The 20055-nt window shown below is 46.4% G+C and overlaps 1 protein-coding gene across 1 annotated transcript in view; it reads left to right on the forward strand.

Moving 5' to 3' along the window:
* The first annotated feature begins 664 nt into the window (after nucleotides 1–664).
* The window catches only part of GRHL2 (grainyhead like transcription factor 2), a 55920-nt gene continuing 36529 nt past the window's right edge, over nucleotides 665–20055 (forward strand). Inside the window, exons 1-7 of the mRNA XM_054385279.1 lie at nucleotides 665–914; nucleotides 2868–3100; nucleotides 6054–6121; nucleotides 7616–8000; nucleotides 11232–11284; nucleotides 13120–13273; nucleotides 15678–15789. Coding sequence (XP_054241254.1) covers nucleotides 665–914; nucleotides 2868–3100; nucleotides 6054–6121; nucleotides 7616–8000; nucleotides 11232–11284; nucleotides 13120–13273; nucleotides 15678–15789 — 1255 coding nt within the window. The remainder of the gene's footprint in view (nucleotides 915–2867; nucleotides 3101–6053; nucleotides 6122–7615; nucleotides 8001–11231; nucleotides 11285–13119; nucleotides 13274–15677; nucleotides 15790–20055) is intronic.

Genomic DNA, 20055 nt, shown 5'->3' on the forward strand with positions numbered 1-20055 from the left:
TTGGCTGCCCCGGCATGGAATTGTGTCTGATGGGACCAGGGGAGCTTCCCTGAGCAGAGCCTCCCTTCGGAGTCTAGGTTTCCATAGCACACATTACAGTGGCTTCTGGTTACCGGGACTTAGCTACCAATTGTCACATGTGGCTGGAACTGCCCGGAAGGTTCAGCAGTCGTGGCAAAGGGAAGGGAAGATGTCCATGCGAGTCTCACTTAAGAGAAACCTTCCCTTGCAACCAAGCCACCTGAATTCATAGAGAAGTGCTCTTACAGCAAGCACCGTTGTTTTGTCTGGCTGCTTTGGATGTAACCTTTGAAATTATTGACTATGTTAAATCGTGATAATTAGGGCTGGCCATTAACCTCCCACAGAGGTGATTACGGGGATGGCAGTGATGAGGAAGTTTTTCCTTTTTCTTAGTGCTTTTGTTTCGGTCTGTTTGCAGAGTAAACACGGTGAGTGCATTGGTTGGTTGTGCTGCAGACCGTATCTCAAGCCAGAGGAGATGGAGATTTAGTTTTCAAACGTGAAAACTTGGATTTTGTAGAAAATGTGCGCTGGGGAGGTTCTCGGTCTATGCACCTTTGTCTTTCCAGCCCTCCCAACTGTTTCTTTACTGAGTGTCCATTCCTAGAACAGTTACCCACTCTATCTTCTCCCCAACACGATGGTGTGCATCAGCTCTTGCTCCTCACCGCTCCAAGTCTGCAGTGAGGCAGAGCAGGAGGTTGACTGCTCCCCTGTAGCGTCCCTGCAGCCAGCACAGCGCCTCGGGAGGGGTGTTCCGAAGGGGGAGCTGACAGTCCGCCTGTGGTGTGTTCACATCGGTGCCGACGGCCGCGGGGCTGCAAGCGCCCCGAGTGCCGAAGGGCTGGGAGGGATTGTCAGGAGGATCGCGGCAGGAGAGCGAGCCAGCGGTGGCTTGTGCGGGGCACCGTGCAGCTGCCCGTGCAGCAAAACAGCCTGCGTTTAGCTGAAGGGGAGCTTTGCTGAGGAAAGGAGAATCCTTGCCTGGAATAATTGCCTCTGAGCCAGGGAGAATTTGCTACTCCAGAGTGGGAGCAGGCTCTCAGCTACCTCTGGCACAAACAAGAGGGCTGTGGCAAATTTGATCTGAGTCGCTAACAATAAAGTATTGAAAAGGCTAGTGGACCTAGCAGGTCTCTCTTTCCTTGGGCTCCTCTTTGCTGCTTCAGCTGAAGCAAACCTGTAACAAGGACAAAAATCTTTAGAAGAGACAGCAAAAGGCCATGCAGAAAGGCCTTCAGAAAAGGAAGGAAACTTGTAAAAATGCAAAAATTTTAGATGAAAGGGAAATAGAATCTGAACTGCAATTATTGGCTGTGTTTTATGATACAAAGCTACAAAATGCTCTCTCTTCCCCCACAGAGCTCATAAAACTCTGCTCTGTGTACCGGATGGATTATTTTTTCTCATTACAGAAACTTGTAATCTTGAACCTTAGAGATTATAATCTTTACCCTCTCCCTCCTCTTCCTTAAACATTGGAGCATGCACTTTGCAGATTGCACTGGGGCAGCAGTGGAGCCCCAGGCAAAGCTCCAGCCTGCTATCACTGCAGTGTGGGGCCAGGCAAGAGACTGCTGGTACCTGAGAGTGTTTATACTGTGTGGATTCAGTTGTGCTTTTCTCAGATCCTATTTCTGACATAAAAGACTCAGGTGCACAGTGCTTGAATGCCACTCTCTGTGGCAGCAGCAGCTGTAGCTGGGGTTAGGTCTGTGGAGGTGCTAGTGCTGCAGGTAGGGGAGAGCAAAAAGAAGAGACTGAATAATGAGCAGTTTTATGTAGAAGAAAGCAAGAAACATTTTGTGAAGGCCACCAGCAATGTCTGCTAGGTCTGTGAGTGAGGTCAGCGTGCTCAATTACTCTGCCACCTTTGCAGCTCTCAGATTTGTATGGTGTGACGTGTGAAAAGCTCCACTGTGATCCCAGGAACCTGAGCCACAGCTCCTGACCAGCGCTTTTGGAGCATGCCCAAGCAGCACACCCCTGCTCCACTCTTTCCCTGCCCAGGCTTTGCCTGCTGTCTTCTCTAACAGGAATGCTACCTGTTTTGTTGTTTGTTTTCCGTTTCTCTCTTATCCATAAATGTATTGAACATTTAACAGAACCAGGTGCTATAATCTCCATTTGTTTCCATCATACTGGAAGTGCCAGCCGTAGCTGTGGTGCAGCAGCTTTTCCTGTGCTATGCACAGGCACTGCTCAGCTGGGACCACTTTCATGTACCCACTCGCTAATGGTCTGGTGTGTATTGCCATGGGTCTGTAACCACGTGTGGTGAGTGGTAAAATGTGAACTGTGACCAAGTATGTTGACTGCTTGTGCTCCACCCACTGGAGCCATTGCTCATGGCCTGTTACAGAAAACCTGTGAAATTACAGACAAATTGGATTCCAAAAGCAGAAAACAGCTGAGTTACAGGGTGTACCCAGGTATTCAATGCTGATCTCTGCTTGCCTTGGGTGAACATTCCATTAGTATTAGTACTTTTTTTTCCATTTATGTCCTTTTATTACAACTGATGTTAGCTAAATGTATTTTTCCCTAATCAAGCGTACATCTAGCAAAAATACTGGGGCAAAATGTTCTTATATTGCTTTATTTCCCCCCACGCCCCCACCCCGAGGTGGTTCTAAAACATTTGGGTAGCTCTGTGTATTAGTAAAGATACACTGGAATTATTTTCACAATATTTGCACAGATGCAGGGTTTTCTTGGTTAAGCACTGAAGATACCTAATGCTGCTAAATATTTATGCCACCAAGTTTAATACAGAGATGCTTGCTTGATGTAGTCATACCACTGAGCAATGTGATGTTCTTTGACATGCCTTGTGACTAAAGTAATCCCTTCTGGATCATCATTTTATTCTCCCTGTCTATGCAGTAACAAGCGCCTTGTGGCCTTGGTGCCAAGTGACACTTCATTCAACACCAGACGAGCCTACACCAGCGAGGATGAAGCCTGGAAGTCGTATTTGGAGAACCCTCTAACAGCAGCTACCAAGGCTATGATGAGCATAAATGGTGATGAGGACAGTGCTGCTGCTCTTGGCCTATTGTATGACTATTATAAAGTAGGTAACTTTGTAGTTACTCCTCCCTGCTGCACCAGCCGGGGAACACTGTAAGAGGCATCAGAAGAGCCAGTTTTCAAAGACAGAAATCACTGCATCTTGTTTTCTCTCTTGCACTAAGCACCTTTCCATTTTAAGAAGCCTGTCTGAGGGTGTTTTGATGTGTTTAGCTCTGGAGAGAAAAAAGAAAATCAAGATTCCTGTGTTACATTTGTAACCATCATTGATTTTTTTTTTTTTTTTTGAGCATATCTGCCTTCCTCTTTGCTTGCAGTGGCATTGGATCAATTAGCCCCCTTTTCATTTGTGCTTGGATACTTGCAGCATTAGGTAAAGAGTGGAAAAGGAGGCCTTGTCCACCTGTAGGTTTGTCTGCTTTTCTGGTTCATTCCACAGATGTTTTACTTTGCTCTTTAACTGGAGTATCTGGGTCTGACAGTTCCCATGTGACTCTTGTTTGTGTGATGATGGCAGTAGACTATATGCAAACATAAAAATGTACAGTGAGGCCAAGCTCTTGCACTGGAATTTTGCAGTCTGAATAGAAAGGTGGAGGACAGAAACAGAGCTGGACACAGAGGTAGAGATCTCAGTTGATGTACAAGGGAAGCCCTGACAGTTTCAGTTCATATCTGGTTTTAAGCCCAAGGCTTTACCTACCATGTAGTGTATTTCATAGTGTTTAAGCAGAGCTGTGCTCAAGATTTCTACTGAAATCAGAGGAGAGTCCTACAGTCCTGCATGTCTGTGTCATACAGAAATGTCACCCTGACACCCAGGGTGACCTCTCTCTACTCTGTAAACTCAGTCAGTGCCTTCCATGCACTAAAGTGTGGAACTGTTGACTGCACTGAAACTGTCTCAGGACTCCTGAAGCCTCCTCTCTAAGCCTGTATTGGACAGGTGTTGTTCTGTGACACCCAGCAGAACAATGCCAGCTCTCCTTGTAATTAATGAAGAAGTAGCAGGGGTGGAAATGTAAAATTAAAATCCTGTGCTTTTAGTATTTATGAGTATCAAAGCTTTTAGAGAATGGGCTGTTCCCTTTAGTCTCTGCTACAGTCATGGAATGAATGCTCAGGAGAGGGGGTGGTAGGCAGGATGCCATACCTCAACCTCGGGGTTAGATATTTGTTAAATTTCTTTACTGATTATGTTTCAAGAGATGTCCCTTGCTTCTGCATGGAGTTGTCAGTAGAGAAAAGCTTTTCTTAATGAGAGAGAAGAAAGGTCCTTTTCTCTGCCTGCCAGAGCTGCCAGAGCCTGTGGAGCAGCCGTGGGTGTAACATGCAGCATGCATTCGATGTGTGTGAGCATCTGAAGTGCTACCTTATGCTTCAGGAATGCTTTTTTCTCAAGTAAAACCAGAGAGCAGCCCTTTTTCTTCCCAGAACTATGTTCTAAGAGACAGGTTTCTTCCTTTTGCCAGGCAGTTGCAAAAGACTTGGAGTACAGATGGAGTAAGGTGGTGATCTCAAAGCTGTTTCCAGCGTTCAGTCGTAACTGGTTTTGTCTTGAACTGGAAGAAAAGCATCAACTCCTATTGATGTTCTCGAACAGGAGCTTAAAACCTAACCTAAACCTCTGTGTTGTAATGTGGAAGTGTAGAGGAGACCCAGATTCTCTGCAGAGGTGCACCAGGCTCCCTTGCCTTGTCCTTATTTCTCAGCTGGCTCATTATTTCTAACATGCTGGGGAATTTTTTGAAGCACTTTTTCCAGTCAATGAGAAGTATTTGAACTAAACTTCCCCCCCCATTTATTTTTTCTTGTGTTTACCTAAAAGTGGACCCTCCTTCAGGGATAAATATGTGATCTTAAGAGGGGAATCAACATGTGCAAGCTGTGACACGGATCCCACTTTGCAATACATGAAATAATTTTTTAACCAGCAGTACAATTGATGGGGAGAGAGGATTTTCCCTAGGAGAAGGAAGGGCTCTGTCTAGCAGTGTCTGACTTTGCTGCTGTCTTGCAGATGCAGCTGATGTTAATCTTGAGCCCTGCAGTGCACTGTAGTATTGCCTTTCCTCTCAATTTGGATGGTTTTCTGATATTTCTTTAAAGTCTTTAAAGACGAAAGGCACAGCTGCCATCCATCCTTAGCTCTGTTTTTGCTCTTTATCCTGAGCTAAGTGCTGCTTTGGGATGACTCTGCCTGCTTTTGGAAAAGATAGATTCAAAGTTTTAGCTCCCAGATTGCTTGTTCAGCAACAAACACCAACAAAAACCTGGTCATGGCAGCAACTTTGCCCTCGGTGATTTTGTATCTATGCTGGTGTCAGGAAATGGGTATGTGGGAAGAAAAATCTTTTGTCACTTGATGTCACTTCTGAGTCTGTGGAGGAGCCAGATTTGACTGAATTTTTACTTCTTATGGCTGTAGATGCCCTCAGCAAAGTGGAAGTCTGTGCTCTGATGACATGCCAGCATGCCCTCACCTGTCCTCATGCTAGGAAAGGGAAGGATCCACAAACTTCCCCATGGTGCTTGTCCTGCACCATGAAGACAGCTCCGTAACAGGGCTTAGCTGGTGCTTGTGGCTCAGTTGAAACTTTCCCCAGAGCTAAAAAGGTCTCCATGAAGAGCCCACCAAAGCATCACATCCTCCTCATCTTTTATTCTTCAGTGAAATGTGTGTGTGTGTGTGAGAGAGAGCTTGGCCTAGCTTGATATTCCAAGGATGGAGAAGAGTGCTTTGCTCCAGACTGGTGTGCCCAAGGACTGGAAAAGAAAACAATCCCTACAGTTTCCTCCTCCCCCCCCCCCCCCCCCCCTTGTAAATTATCTTTCTGTTCACAGTCTCTCACAGAAAAAGGGCTCCTGGCATATGTGAACTACACAGCACTGACACGGTGGTGGTGGTGGTGTATAGTTGTTGCAGTAAAGCACTCTGAAGCTGCAAATACCTGACAGTTGCATTTGCCTGACCCCATGCCTGGTGTTGTTCTCAGGTGCCCAGAGATAAAAGGCTGTTGTCTGTTAACAAAGTGAGTGATAATCAAGAAGACCAAGATAAAAGGTACAGTATTATTCAAAATCATACTAACAGTGTTGATCAGTTGTGAGCTGAAGGAGCTGTTGTGGTAGCCTGAGGGTTTATGATTATCTTCCAAATGATAATGGAATGAAGACTGTTTTGGAAAGCAAACTTCACTGCTTTTCACTCTTACTTTATTAGAAACATGAACAGTGTTGTTAACCATGCAGGCTGCAAATCAGCATCAACTGTCAGCATTTGGTTGTGTTTAGTTATGTTGTTTTGCTGCTACTGAGTAAAATCAGATTATGCTGCAGTTGCTATTGGCTTCTTTACTTGCCTTTTTTTTTTTCTTCTAGAGCAAAAAATGAGTAGTTTGGCCTTAGTAACCTGATTTAGACTGTTTTATTTAACATAATTTGGGGGCTGACCAGAAGCAAATGAAATAGCTCTCTTAAAATCATTTGCTCAAAAGGTTTTTCTCAGTCCTCTGAGATTTCAGCCTTCCTCTGAGGCTGCAAGTGACTTGAAGATTCCGAGGAGATTGCTGTCTTTAGGAAGACTTGTAGACAGGAGAGGGAGTATGTGTTTAGGTGGAAAGAACAAAGTGTTTGTGTAGGAAGGTGTCTTCTAAAACTAAAGTGGAGAGAAGCTGCACAAGGTCCATGCCAATGTGGCTGGTTCTGCACAAGTGCCCAAGGTGGATGTTTGAACACGCAGCAGGACAAATTCACTGCTTCAGAACACAAACTGAAACTTTTTGAGGGACAGTTCTTCTGCCAGTGCTGGAGAAATGCCTAAGCTGAGTGTGACTGACAGAAGTGGCCTTCAGTGGCAAGGCGAGAGAGGAAGTAGAGGGGCAGGGCATCTCTCCTGGGCTGAAAACAAAGCAGTGTGTGCAGCTGCTGGAGGCTTTATGGCGGTGCAGCAGGCAGCAATCAGATTGCCTGCAGCAGCAACTGCAGGCAGATGTGGGAATGCTGCTGAAGGTTACCCTCCAGCCACTGCAGTTACTGACCTGCTCTGATGCAGGGGGTGTCTGGGCTTGCTCCTTCAGGAAGGCATTGGTACCAGAGTTACACAAACAGCCCTGTCCTGTCAGCAGCCTGAAAGAGCATGCAGCAGTGTAGGAATGTTGCTGGTGGTGTTCTGCCTATTTCACATGCAAATGATGTGCTGTGAGTGATCCATACCTCACCTTACTCTTTATGCTTATTTTGTGCCTTAAGGGCACTGGTGGATTGATTTTTGCATCCAAATTTCAAGCCAAGGCAAAAGCAACCCCTGATACCCAGAATTTATTGTAACAAGTCATACTGATTATAGGTCAGAGCAAATGACTTCTCTGTCCCTAGCTGTGAGGGAGCTTTGGCCTTCTCTGTTTGCCTCACTTCTGTTTGCCCAGTGTTTGTTAATGTGCTGCTTCTTAGGACACTGGCTTATCATTCCCTGCCATCTGAGAACACTGAGCTATCTAAGGAGGAGGTTTGCTCTCTAAGGACAGTTCATAACCTTTTTTTTGGTTTTATCTCACAGAAATTGCCTTAATACCACAGAAGCTCAGAGCAGTTTAAGTGGGGGAGAGAACCGCGTGCAAGTCCTGAAGACAGTGCCAGTTAACCTCTCCTTGAACCAAGACCCTTTGGAGCCCTCCAAAAGGGAATACAACACAAATGTGTCTGGGAGCTCAACACCCATCACGGGGACTGCAGTGACTGTGGTTAAAGCAGAGGAGTTCACCCCTGTGTTTATGGCCCCACAAGCACACTATGGCAGAGGAGAGAGTGAGGAGCACCGAGGGGTTATCTTTGAGCCATACGAGGTGTCCAGCATTGCTCCCCACACAAACTACCTGAAGGATGACCAGCGCAGCACTCCAGACAGCACCTACAGTGACACCTTTAAAGATGGAGGAGCAGAAGTAAGTGTGCCACCTCAAACTGACCTCCACAAACTCGGTAACAAGCTGTAAACAAATGCAATGTAAACAAGAGAAGGAGAGTTGGGCAGTCAAGAGCAATTGGAAGAACAGTGATGCTTTTTTCAACAACTTAAACTCTGCTGCTTGCTGTGTTCCAGTCAGGCTCTGCTCTGACTGTACAGGAGCAGCATGAGGCCTTCTGGAAGACAGGTTTAAAGTTTGTTTTATTGGAATCTCTGGGAATAACAAATCCTGATCTTTTGTCTTCAGGGATGTTGTGTCAAGTAAAGTATGGCTGCCATTCTGAAAGAAGATTTGTTTTCCATTAGCAAGCTCTGCCTTCAGACCTGTTCTTGACAGTGAGAAGTAGCAGCCACATGGTAACTGGGGAATTCTTCCTGTTCTGAAAGTGGAAGTGAGCATCCTTAGCCTCTGCTGCTGCATAAACCCAATTCATTTATTCAGAAGCTGTCAGTTGCACTGAACTCTATTCCTCAACATGAACAGGTGGCAAACAGTAGTAGAATTAGGTGACTGAATGGGAATGGAGAAGTTAACAGGCAGGGAGAGTCTGGGGTGTGTGTTATCTGTAAGGGAATGAGGAGGAGAAGAGAGACAGGGAGCTACCTTTAACTGTTTTAGGGTTATGCTCAGGCCAAGTAGTGATACAGCCAGCTTTAATCTGCTGAGTACCCTCTGGCTGCTCTTGCCTTCTGCAGAGTACTGCAAATAAGCCAGAAACGTAGAAAGCTAAAAATTAAAACAAGCAATAACTGCAGAGAGATTAGGTGGTAAAAGTCTCCTTGAATTTTTCTTCTATGAAATTGTGACTAACAAAACCACAAGGTAAGCTTCATTAAGGCTGAGTTCCTCTGGATGTGTGAGACATGCCCTCTGTATTTGTGTGTGTGCATTTATAGCAAAGGAAATGGTCTTCACACAAGCATCATAGATCAGGATAGCTGCAGGTGAAATCCATTTTGAGATACAGAGCACAGTTAGGTTAAATAAATGAATAATTAATGAAGAAATCTGGCTTGCCTCTGCAAAGTCAGTAAGATCAACGCTTGGATTAGGAACACTGCTGTGCATTATCAAATGACACCATTTCAGCTGCTTTTCATGACTGCTGGGAAATGGCCTTTTATGCAAGCCCAGCAGTGCTGTCCCTGGGTGCTGAGGCTGAGTGATTCCCTCTCCTTGCTTTGCACTGGAACACTGCTGAGAGCTGCCCAAACAGTCTGTGCTGTGCAGTGTTCTTGAGCTTTGAGCTCAAGAAGGAATTGACATCCATACCTTGGTCTTGTACCCAAACTCCACTTTACAGCAGTTTTGTTGCAATGGTGCTATTTTACTGCACATTTTCCAAAGTGATTGGCTAATAGCAGGGTATGGTGCTCGTCATCGAGGCACTCTCCAGTCTGTGGAGAAAGAGGTAGTTCAGATCTGGTTGCCAAAATGGGTGGAATGGTTTGCCAGGTGCACTCAGGCTTCACCTCCTCTCTTCATTGTACAGCTGGCTGTAAATCTCCATCTGCAGCTGCTAGGTGAAGTGTGTACCATTGTTAGTGGCTTTCCAGCCACAAATGCTCATATGGATGTGGCATGGGAGGAGGAGAAGGTTTCACATCCTCTCTCAACACTTAAACTGTCCCTGCTCACTGCAAGGAGGTTGGACTAGGTGACCTGGGAGGTCCCTTCCAACCCAAACCATTCTATGATTTTTCCTCAGCTACCCAAATCTCAGGATGTGCTCTGTCTGCTTCTCCAGCCATGTGCTGTTGTGCAGGAACAGCTGTACGAAGCAGGTGTGGGGAGAGCATGAAGCAATGTGTCAGAACATACCAAAAGAGAATCCTGGGCTAAATTGGTGTTTAAAGTAGGACTCAGCTGCCCTTACTGATATCCTTGTTCCCTTGGTGAGAATGATTTGGTTTGGCTGCAGTAGATGTGCTCTGATACCCACTCAGGTTTTAAGCACAGTATACATTTAGAAATGGTTTCCAAATGTTTACTGAGTGGCAGTTCTGTGATTCTGAAGGGGTGCCTGAGTGTGCAGAGGTTCCTCTGGCAGTGGGCTCTTCGATCAGTGGCTTGCTGTGTTCTTTGGATACCATTTAACAATCAAATGGGACTTTCTCATCTCTTTCATACCCTTATTTAGCTGTGATTAATTCAATGGTCCTTTATGGCACAGACAAAATTTTCAAGGGTAGGTAAACTGCATGTTTTTGACAATGTCAGCCTCTAGCCTCTGACTAGGCTGTTAGTATGGGACCATTTTTATTGTAATCCTTCTCAGATGTTACATTTCTTAGAGTATTTAGCTTATCTGTTCAACTGCTCCTGGAACCTTGACTTTTGATCCTCAGGAAGTATTCCCCATGGATACCTAATCCCTGTGCACTTAGTGTCTGGCTGGATGTTGGTTTGTGGCCTGGTTGTGCATAGGGTAAAACTAAAATTCTTCAAAGTTGCCTGGCTTTACACTTCTGGAAACAAACCAGCTTTTAATTGGTTAAGTGGTGATCACAAAAGGAGTCCTGGAGATGAAATGTAATGATCCATCAGTGAATCAGAGACAGCAGCAAAAGCACAGCTTAGGCAAAAGGCAAGCCAGGAAGAAGCAGCAAGGCATAGAGTAGTGTATGAAGGGGCTCCTTTGTTCTGGAAAACAGGGTACAAATCATTGTTTAATATGAGCAAAACTAATTATTTTTGTCAGAATTCCACCTCTTGATGAATGGTTTTGATAGATGTGTTTTAATTTTTTAAAGAGTGACTGCAGGTCTCCATCTGGGCAAGGGTGCATTTGGCTGACAGAATCTTAATTTAAGCTAAAAGACTTTGTTAGCTTGTGTCACCACTGCCATTCAAAGCAGACAGTGCAGCAACTTAAGTGCTGCCAGCATTTTACTGATTCCAGATTTCATCTGAACTTCTCGTAATCCTTGAGACAGGGGACACCTTCCCAGGCTTGTTTTAGAATGTGCTCAAGCCTAGGCAGAAAATGTTTTACAGCTATGTTCCTGTAGCAATTAGGTGATGAAAAACTCCAAAAGCTTGACAGAAATGAACTCTCACTGTCAGTCCTGATGTAAGACTGTGCAGGGGTTTTGAGTGGTGGATGGTTCCCTCTGAGGGGTCCTTAGCTAAGCATGGCTGTGCTTTGGTTGGCCCTTGCAGTCTGATTGTATCAGGCTGTGTTTGACTGCTGCCTTTGTTTTTCAGAAGTACCGCAGTGTGTCGGTGGGGGCTGAGGAATACATCTACGAACAAACAAGGTATGACCTGAGCTTGGGAATGTGTTGAATGCTTGGAGGAGAGGCTGCCTGTGTGCCCTCCACACCCTCCCTTTCATCACCCCAGGGCACCTGCAGGACTCCCTTGATGCTGCCCAGCCTCACTCTCCCCTCGTCTGCAGATGTTGGCTTTCCTGTCTGAGCAGATTGTGTCTTCATCTGCTATGTTGCCTCAGCATTGTTTTAAATTAGTAAGTTCCCTGAGACCCCTCAGAGACAGGAGAGATTAAAACAGTTGAGAGATCACTCAGATAACGGGGCACAGCTCAGACAGTCAGCTCATGGGCACTCTTCCCCACCTCTCAGGGTGGCAGGATGCTGAACTGGCTCCACCAACCTTATGCAATTCCAATCTTTATTTTCCCCCTTCTGTTTCTTTCTAGTTACTCCTAACAGGTTTCCTGGGAAGCCCTTTGTTTTTTTACACTGCTTGTTGCAGCTCATTGCAGTACTTCATGCTTACCTATACAATAAGTGAAGAATCTATTCCAAATCATGTACAAAAAAAACCCCTAAGAATTCAAAAAGGTCTTTTAAAAAGATTCACCAATTGAAGTTTGAAGGAAATGTCCTCCTCAGGCACAGAGCAGTGCCTGCAGAATGGGCAGACACTGCAGAGTCACTCTGATGAAGACTGGGAGAAGTAGAGCTGTAAGCTGCTGTTTCATAGCATAGCTCTACCTGGGAGATTCCTCTCCCTTCAGAAACAGAAACATGCCTACGTATTTTTCCTGGGATATGTCTGCTGCTGCAGTGGAGGTTCTGTTTTCTGAGGAGTATAAAAGCAGTCATTAAGTGCAGTGAGCTCAGAGCAGAGTCATTATACAGGCAGTACAAATGAGACAGGTACTAAGCAGGGACTACACACTTACTACCCTGGATATAAAACTGAATCCTAAGGCATTGGCACTGATAACAGTTCTCAGGCATGAAGTCTTTTGTACTATGGCCCAAGTCCCTGTCAGAATGACATCTCCAGATGTGCATTAATCAAAACAAAAACCATCTTTCCTGGGAGTTATGAAAACTTCAGACTGAGAAGAGGTGGTGAAGATGAAAGTGATTTGAAACCTGAGAGAAGATCTCTTAATGACTACGCAGGACGTTAGTTAAGATTGGTGGTGAGATTCAGAGTAGTGCTCCAATCACTGGAGTGACTGCAGTGGGTTTTAAGGGTAGTAGTAACCCTCCTGCTCAAGGGCACACTTTGACTGCCAGCTGGGAACAGGAAGCAATTTGCCAAGTGGTCCCATACAGGGGTGTGAAACTGGCCAGGTGCAGCACACCTGGCACTGACAGTTTTTGAGGCCTTTCTGAAGCTCAGAGAATGCCAGCAAGCAGAGGAGCAGCCTGTGGGCAGCTCTGTTAAGACTCCCTGTGTCTGACTGTGGTTCATCCCAAGCCTTTCCCAGCACACATCCTCGTTAGGCTGTCTTATCTGAGGGGAGGCTTTGAGGGGCATGTCCCAGGGCACTTGGCACGGTGTGCATCGTGCAGTAGTGTCGCAGCATGCAGCCTGCAGTCCCTTTGTGTGACACTAATGGGTGCTTCACCCTAGTGGTCAAGCTGTAGGCCAAGCACATGCAGCAGGGTGTTGTGGAGCCCACAGCAGAGTCTTGTGCTTGGTTGCCAGCTGTGTTTAGCTTGCAAAGAGGAAAAAATGTATTTTCACAAACACCTGTGTGACCTCAGCCTGCAGCTTTGTGGTGAGCTTCTGAGGCCTTGCTTACACCGTGCATGCAATCTGTAATAAATGAGCATGAGAGGAGCCAGTGATGTGGATTTTGTTGGTGTTTCTCTTCCTGTCTTTTCAACAGCACTTTTCAGTACACTCTGGAAGCTACCAAGTCCCTGCGCCAGAAGCAAGGGGAGGGCCCCATGACCTACCTGAACAAAGGCCAGTTCTACGCCATCACCCTGAGCGAGACCGGGGACAACAAATGCTTCCGGCACCCCATCAGCAAAGTCAGGGTAGAGTCCAGTTGCTTTCCTAGCTGGGGATGGAGCTCTGCAGACAAATATAACCGTGGTTGATTTGCTTTGAATTGTGTTCATTCTCCTGTGGGAGAAGACAGAGCAGACTTCCTCTTATGCCCCGTTTAAAGGTGGGAGAGCAATACTGATGGTGGTCTCAAACATTTTTGGGATCCAGTGCTTTCAAAGAGTTATCTTCTGCAGATTTGGTTATAAACATGTCTGCCTCAGTTTGTGGTTTGGCCAGGCTCTGATTGCACAGATACTGCATCTCACATTGGTGACCACATCATTGCCATGATCAAAGAGAAAAATCACTCCATCTGCTGTGGAAGTCCTTCACTCACTGCTGCACTTCAGCAGCTACATTTCAGATAGAATGTAAGGAGCTGAAGCCATTCTTTGTGACATAAATATTAAATCATTTCCATTGATTAGGTGTGAGCTTTCACTCGGTATTCACCCAGAAATAGGACAAAATGGATAATTTGCATCTTAGGCTCTGTGGGGAAAACTGGGCCTTGGGTGTTTACTGACACCTGTCTAGTGAACAGGCCTCCTGATTTCCCTCATAATGTTTTGTGTAAGAAAATCCTAACCCAGTAACCTTGGAATGAACAATTAACCTCAGTAGCTGCCCTGCACATTTCACCCTGAAGCTGGAAGGGCTGCATATGAATGAGGCTGCAAAAGTGTTTGCAGCCAAACCACCGAGGCACATAACAAATGTTGTGCCTTTGGTGGAAGGAACCAATGGAGGCCAGTGTGAGCACTGCAGCAAACTGCAGCCTGTGTTTCTGTCATACACAGAGTTTAGAGAGACTCTGCATAAAAAGAGGCAGTGGTTTGTAAAGCTGAATAGCAGTTAATGTTTAGCCTGGTTTCCTAAGGACATGAGGCTGATGATGTTTTGTAGCTTGCTGAAGTTGATCTAAGACTTATCAGCTGCTGAAGAGTCTCTCCCTCTGCCAGCTACCTATTGCTTCCTCCTTTGTGGTGCCAGCTCTAGCACTTCTATAACTGACACAGGAGTCAGGAGCACAGTGGGCTGACTGAAGACCAGTCTTCATAAGTTTCCTTCACTGCACAATCACCTAAGTTTTGAAGCTGTGGTACTAGAAGGCTGGAGATGAGACTGTTTCTTTCAGAGGCTGTGCAGCTTATGGAAGGTTGTGACACAGCTTCCGTGATCACATTCTGTTTACCAGGCCCTCAGCCAAGTGACTGTTGAGTTTGTTCTCCATTACATCTAAACCCTGCAGAAAAGTGAGAGGTTTTGAAGGAGTTAAATCTCTACAAGTTCCACGTGAGGGGTTCACAGAGGAAGAAGATTGATTCTGTCCTTGGCAGAGAAGCTGCAGTCTGCATTGTCAGTTGTGGTTGTGCAGCCCCTGGTGCAGCCCCAGCCAGTCAGCACATAGCTGATGGCCAGCCAGTGTGCATGGGCATAAGCCAGGACTCATCCATGGCAGCCACTGCCTTGTACACACAGAGTAGCTAGGCATGGAAAGCGTAGTGGTGATATCTGGCTTTTGTAGGTGGCATGGAGATGGTCACAAGGCACATAAAGGGTTGTGGTGGTGATTATGAATCAGTTGTGATCCAGCTCCTCAGCTTGTGAAACAGTTTGTTGGTGTTTTTGATGAGCTTGGTGGTAACTCGGGAGGAATGGGAACAAAAGAGGAGACTTGAAAGTGGTTTTTTTCCCCTCTATTTCTTTTCACTGTGGTTCACCTGGTATGAGCACTCTTTCATTTTGTGGTTTTCGTTTTCTTGCTTACAGCAGGGCTTTTTAAAAAAGCCTTTATTGCTCATGTGAAGTTTTGCAGGAAGTTTCAATGTCTCCCTTGAGTCACACACTTTAACAAAGGGAACTCAGAGCCTGAGCTGAAAAGCACTGTAAATCCCAGTATCCAGTCATGCTGAGTTTGGCATTAGATACGTGGAAGCCAGAGTCCTCCTCTTGAGCAGGAGGATTGCCCTTAGCCAGTGAGCACATCCCTCTGCAATGCAGTGTCAGCTTCCAGGGTGACAAGAGTCTGAACCCCAGCACTTGAACTGGAGACTGGACTTGGGTCAGAATTGGAACTGCAGAGCCTCTAACTTTGAAACAATCACATTTTACTTAAGGCAATTTAAACCTCTTCAATCCAAGAAGAAGACGAAATTTTATTTGGACTATCAAGAACATACCCCTAGGCCCTGCTTTGTTTTAAAGCAGCTCTGCCCTGAGGTTTTTACCTGCATTGCAGTGCTGGACTGGAATGAAAAAGCAGCGATCTCCTGCAACCCGAGCACCGGGAGAGGGTGGTGACTGGATAAGCACATGGGCAATGTGAATTCTTGTGTTTCCAGCTGTTGATGACAGCTGAACTAAAGCAAGTTGTGTTGGTTTCCCTAGAGCGTGGTGATGGTCGTTTTCAGCGAGGACAAGAACAGAGAGGAGCAGCTGAAGTATTGGAAGTACTGGCACTCGCGGCAGCACACGGCCAAGCAGAGGGTCCTGGACATCGGTGAGTGCCAGAGGATCTCCAGCTCTTTCAGGGAAGGCTGCAGAATGTGGAAAGCTCTGGTACCTTACATAGGCATGTGGTGGGAAATGCTGGCAGTGGCTGCAGGGCTTGGGCCACAGCTTTTAGCGGTGGCTTGTCCCTGCTGGGTCCGTGCTGTAGGCTTTAGGAAGCAGGGCAGAGACCATCCAAAAGGAATGAGCCACAGCAGACACAAGGAAGAGCTGCCCCTTGCCTGGGTGTTTAATGTTCCACCTTCTGCTGCTGGGAATTCAAGTTCTGCACCTCCTCAGGAGTGGCAGTGTTTGTTTCCTTTAGATTTTCAAAGGCTGACCACACTCTTTGATCTAGTGGCAGCAGCAGCTCACCTAACAGTTCTGTTGGCCAATCTGTTTGTGCAAATGCAGCCTGAGAACGAAGAAGCCATCACTGTGGTGACTGCAAAGGAACACACAGGACTCTAACACCCCAGCTTTTGAGTCTTGTTGGTGTCAGAGAGAAGTGAGGGAGAAGCAGGCTCTGGTGTGCTGTCCTGAGACCTGTTTACTCTTCATCCCACCTGAGGAGTTTACAAACCCCTTTCAGCCACAGCTGCCCTACCCCTGTGCAGCAGAGGAACACGAACCTGCTGCCAAGGAGCCTGAAGCTGAGATCTGTGGGAGTGTCTAGACATCAAGCAATTCTCCCCTCCCACGAGCAGTTTACACATGCAGCCATCTGCAGAGGATTCCAGGCAGAGCAGTGGGCAGGACCAAAGTCTCTCTTGTTTCGACCGCCTGAGGGAACCAAACCGTTGAACGGCAGGAATGAGAGGGGGCAGGGAAGGGGGAGGATGAAGCAGGGTTACCTGCAGAGAGCACTGCAAGACTTCAGGGCTGATCAAACAGGGTGATCAGGGCATCAGGCTCCAAGTGGACCTACTCATGTGTTGCCTTTTGACTTCCAAATGCTACAGCCTCTGTTGAGGCTGGCATTACTTACAGTCAAGAGTATTTGGTCAAAGCAGCTCTTCCTGAATCTCCTTTCTCCCTCTTCTACTTCTGGTTGAGCTGTTTCCCCAGCTGTTTGGCTTCTTTTATTCTTGGGAATAGTTAAGGCAGTAAAACCTCCATCCCAGGCCAAATGACTACTACCATGCCAGGTCACAGCTGTTTGTGAAGTCTGCCTGGCTCTCTGTGCCAGTCCCTGCAAGCCTGCAGTGCTCAGCTGTAGCTCTGCAGGTTGTGCTGAGGAGCTGTTCCAGCACAGTGCCCGCACCCTCCTGGTGTCCTGGCACCTTTCAGTTCCCTTAGCCTAGCAGACCAGCTTCTGCGGGACAGTGTTTTGTGTGAGCTGTGTGCTTATCTGTGCTGGAGTGAATGGCTCTGGTGTGTCCATTAGCCCCAGCTGGGGCGGGGCTGTGCTGGCTTCTGAGGCAGTCTGGTTTGTATTTTTACTTGGACTACAAACAGGACCAAGGCCTGATGTGGAGATGCTTGGTGGCACAGCCTCCCCATCAGATGGATGGACTGTAAGAGCTTGGTTCACCTTAGTACTTTCAGAAGAAAAGACCTAAATGCTGCTCAGAAGAGTTTTCTTGACAACAGCTGCAATATGGTCTTAATTCCTACCCAGTACGTTTCCATTAGGGCAAATTTGCCATACAAGCATCCAGCTGTATGTAGCAAAAGCTGCCATTCTTTTTCATCAGATGATCTGAGGAACTTCCTCCAAATCCGAGGTTGGTCCCGCTTTGCGGGGGAGTAGGGTAGGGGTCGAAGCAGATAACCTCCAGGAATCCCTTCCAAGCTGAATCATTGCTTGGCTCTGTGAAGATTTCAGATCCTTTCACGGCTCCTGTAAAGAAATGCTGAGTTAGTGTCCAGGCCTTGTGCAGTCAGCAGAGAGAACTAGATGTCTGCCAGGATACATCATGGAGAGCTATTTCAACAGTGAGAGAAGCTTGCTAAGGACAGGGGTCTGTGTCAGACTTGTCCCATCTTCAGGGCATGTCCCATCTTCTGGCCATCTTCTAGCATCCCCTCTTCGGTTCTGGACTTCAACTGTCAACAGCATGTAAAGGGTTAATCATGTGTTCTGCTCCTTTGAAACTATCTGTGAATAGCCTTGAATTTGTGTCACCTGTCTTATCCATGTTTATAATCATGAGCAGTGCTCCAACTTAGTGTTTGTAGCTCCTGTCTGACATCTGTGAATCCTTTGTAACTGTTCCTGCATGCCCTTTGAATCTAGAGCACAACCTGGTCCTTCGCAGGCAGAGAATCAAATGAATTTGGGCTAGTGTAGTTCTGGGGTGCTCAGCTCTAAGGGTGACCATTCTGCTTGTGCAGCTGTTCTTGGTGGCACAGATCTCTCTGTCTGTCTGTCTGCATGAAGGCCTTCTGCTGTACTCCGGAGATCAGAGGAAACAGAGTAACTTGTTCTCTCCTTCCAGACATGCAAAGGTCACTGCTTTAATTTGGTCTGTGTGCTGGCAGGACACCTCCTGGCAGGAAGGATGCTTGAATGGCCTGGATGCAGTAGTGGGGCTGAAGGTGCATCAATATTAGCAGGATCAGCAAGTCCTTGGCACTGGAGGAATAAACCTGAGGACTTGACACATGTTAAGCAAGAAGGAACGGTGTCTTCCAGAATTTCAGCTATATCAGTTAGAGATTTTTATGGAGAAGGAGGGAGACACTTTATTTTCAGCAGGAGTGAGGAAAAGGCTGACTGTTCCACTCCTCCTGTTCTGTGATGTTGGGGCAGTGGCTTTTTCCTTCCAAATAATGCGAAACACAGAACACAGTGCTGGGTTACAGCAAACAGGGGTGATTCAGAATCACTACCACCATTTGACTGCTACTGGAATAGGTTCAAACATGAGCATAAGCTGGGCGTGGAAGCTTCAGACTGGGGTTTTCTGCAGGACAGTTTTCACGATGTGCACACTGCAAAAGCTGTGGCAGCGCTGCGCAGTGCATGCAGACGAGTTGTGTCTGGCACTAAGTGGCCTTTGCCTAATGTGCAGTCACGAGAAAATCACTCCTGCAAAACTGGGAGTTTGCATGCTGAAGAACCTCAGTTTCCTATTTCTGGTAGCTCACAGCAGCAGAAGAGGGAAAAACTACAGTTACACAAACAGCTGCTGAGCATCCCTGGGTGTCAACCGCTCTGAGGAGCCTCCTGCCATTGTCTGTAGCTTGAGGGCAAGAGGATCTCTTCTGCTTGCAAACAGTGGGTGAGACCTGTGTGTGCCATTCCAGGAAGCAGAGGCTTATATTGGGGAAGGGAAGGGCTTGTGGGATGTGAGATTCTGACAGCCCTTTAGGAGAAGCCAATATGTCTGTACAAGACATCTTGTGCATGTCTTTCCAGAGTGCACCTCCACAGCACGCCATATGCAGCAGGCACTTTGAATCATACATTTAAGGGTGGGTGGGTGTGTGCATATGCAGACTAAACTGCTTGGGTGTCTTCTAATGCCTCTCATTTGCATTCCCACTCTGGATTTAGTTAATGAAGCCAGTGACTTCAGTCAAAGAGGAGATATAAGTTCATGATGGCAGTGAAAAGTCTGCCTGCCCTCTCCAGCACCGTGTTCATTTTTGGCATCACTGTGTGTCTTGTGCTGCTGCTGTGCTCAGAACAGTGAAATTTCACTGCATCCAAAACCATCCCTGGATCCTAGGTACACAGTTTCACTTGCCCAGTTAAATGCCAGCATCCTTGTGCTTCAAATGAGAGAAAAGTATACTGATTGCACAGCTCAGAACTTAAATGATTTTCCTTGCAGCAATGGTTTTGTTATAAACGATTTAAAAATATTTCTTACCTAGAAATTATTTACAGACCAGCAGTTTATTTTTAGAAAGGCAAAAGAAACAAAACCATTTGGATATCTCCTTTGTAGGCCACAAAAACATCCACTTTCTGTAACTGATCAGAAAGCTAAGAGTCAGTGCTTCTGAAGCACAGACTTGGCCAAACACCAGATCAAGGTTGCTGCACAGTGTGATATCAGCCCTCTGACAGTGAAGTGATTCTAAGGCAATGTGGATGTCCCAGAGAGAGTTGATTCATTGCCTGAATAGTTCCTTCAATCAAGAGGCTATTACCTCCTTACAGACCAGGGCTTTCTCTTCATCTGTCATCACAAAGAAGGAAGGATGTTAAACTGGCTGGCAAAGTGAAAGAAAAGAAGACCTGGAAGTTGTCTGTTTTGGGTGGTTTTCCAGCCTTACTGGTTTTGTTTGTTTGCTATTTTAGTATTTAGGGTTCTTTGTGGGT

The sequence above is a fragment of the Indicator indicator genome, chromosome 12 (assembly GCF_027791375.1).
Source record: "Indicator indicator isolate 239-I01 chromosome 12, UM_Iind_1.1, whole genome shotgun sequence".
Taxonomy (NCBI): Eukaryota; Metazoa; Chordata; class Aves; order Piciformes; family Indicatoridae; genus Indicator; species Indicator indicator.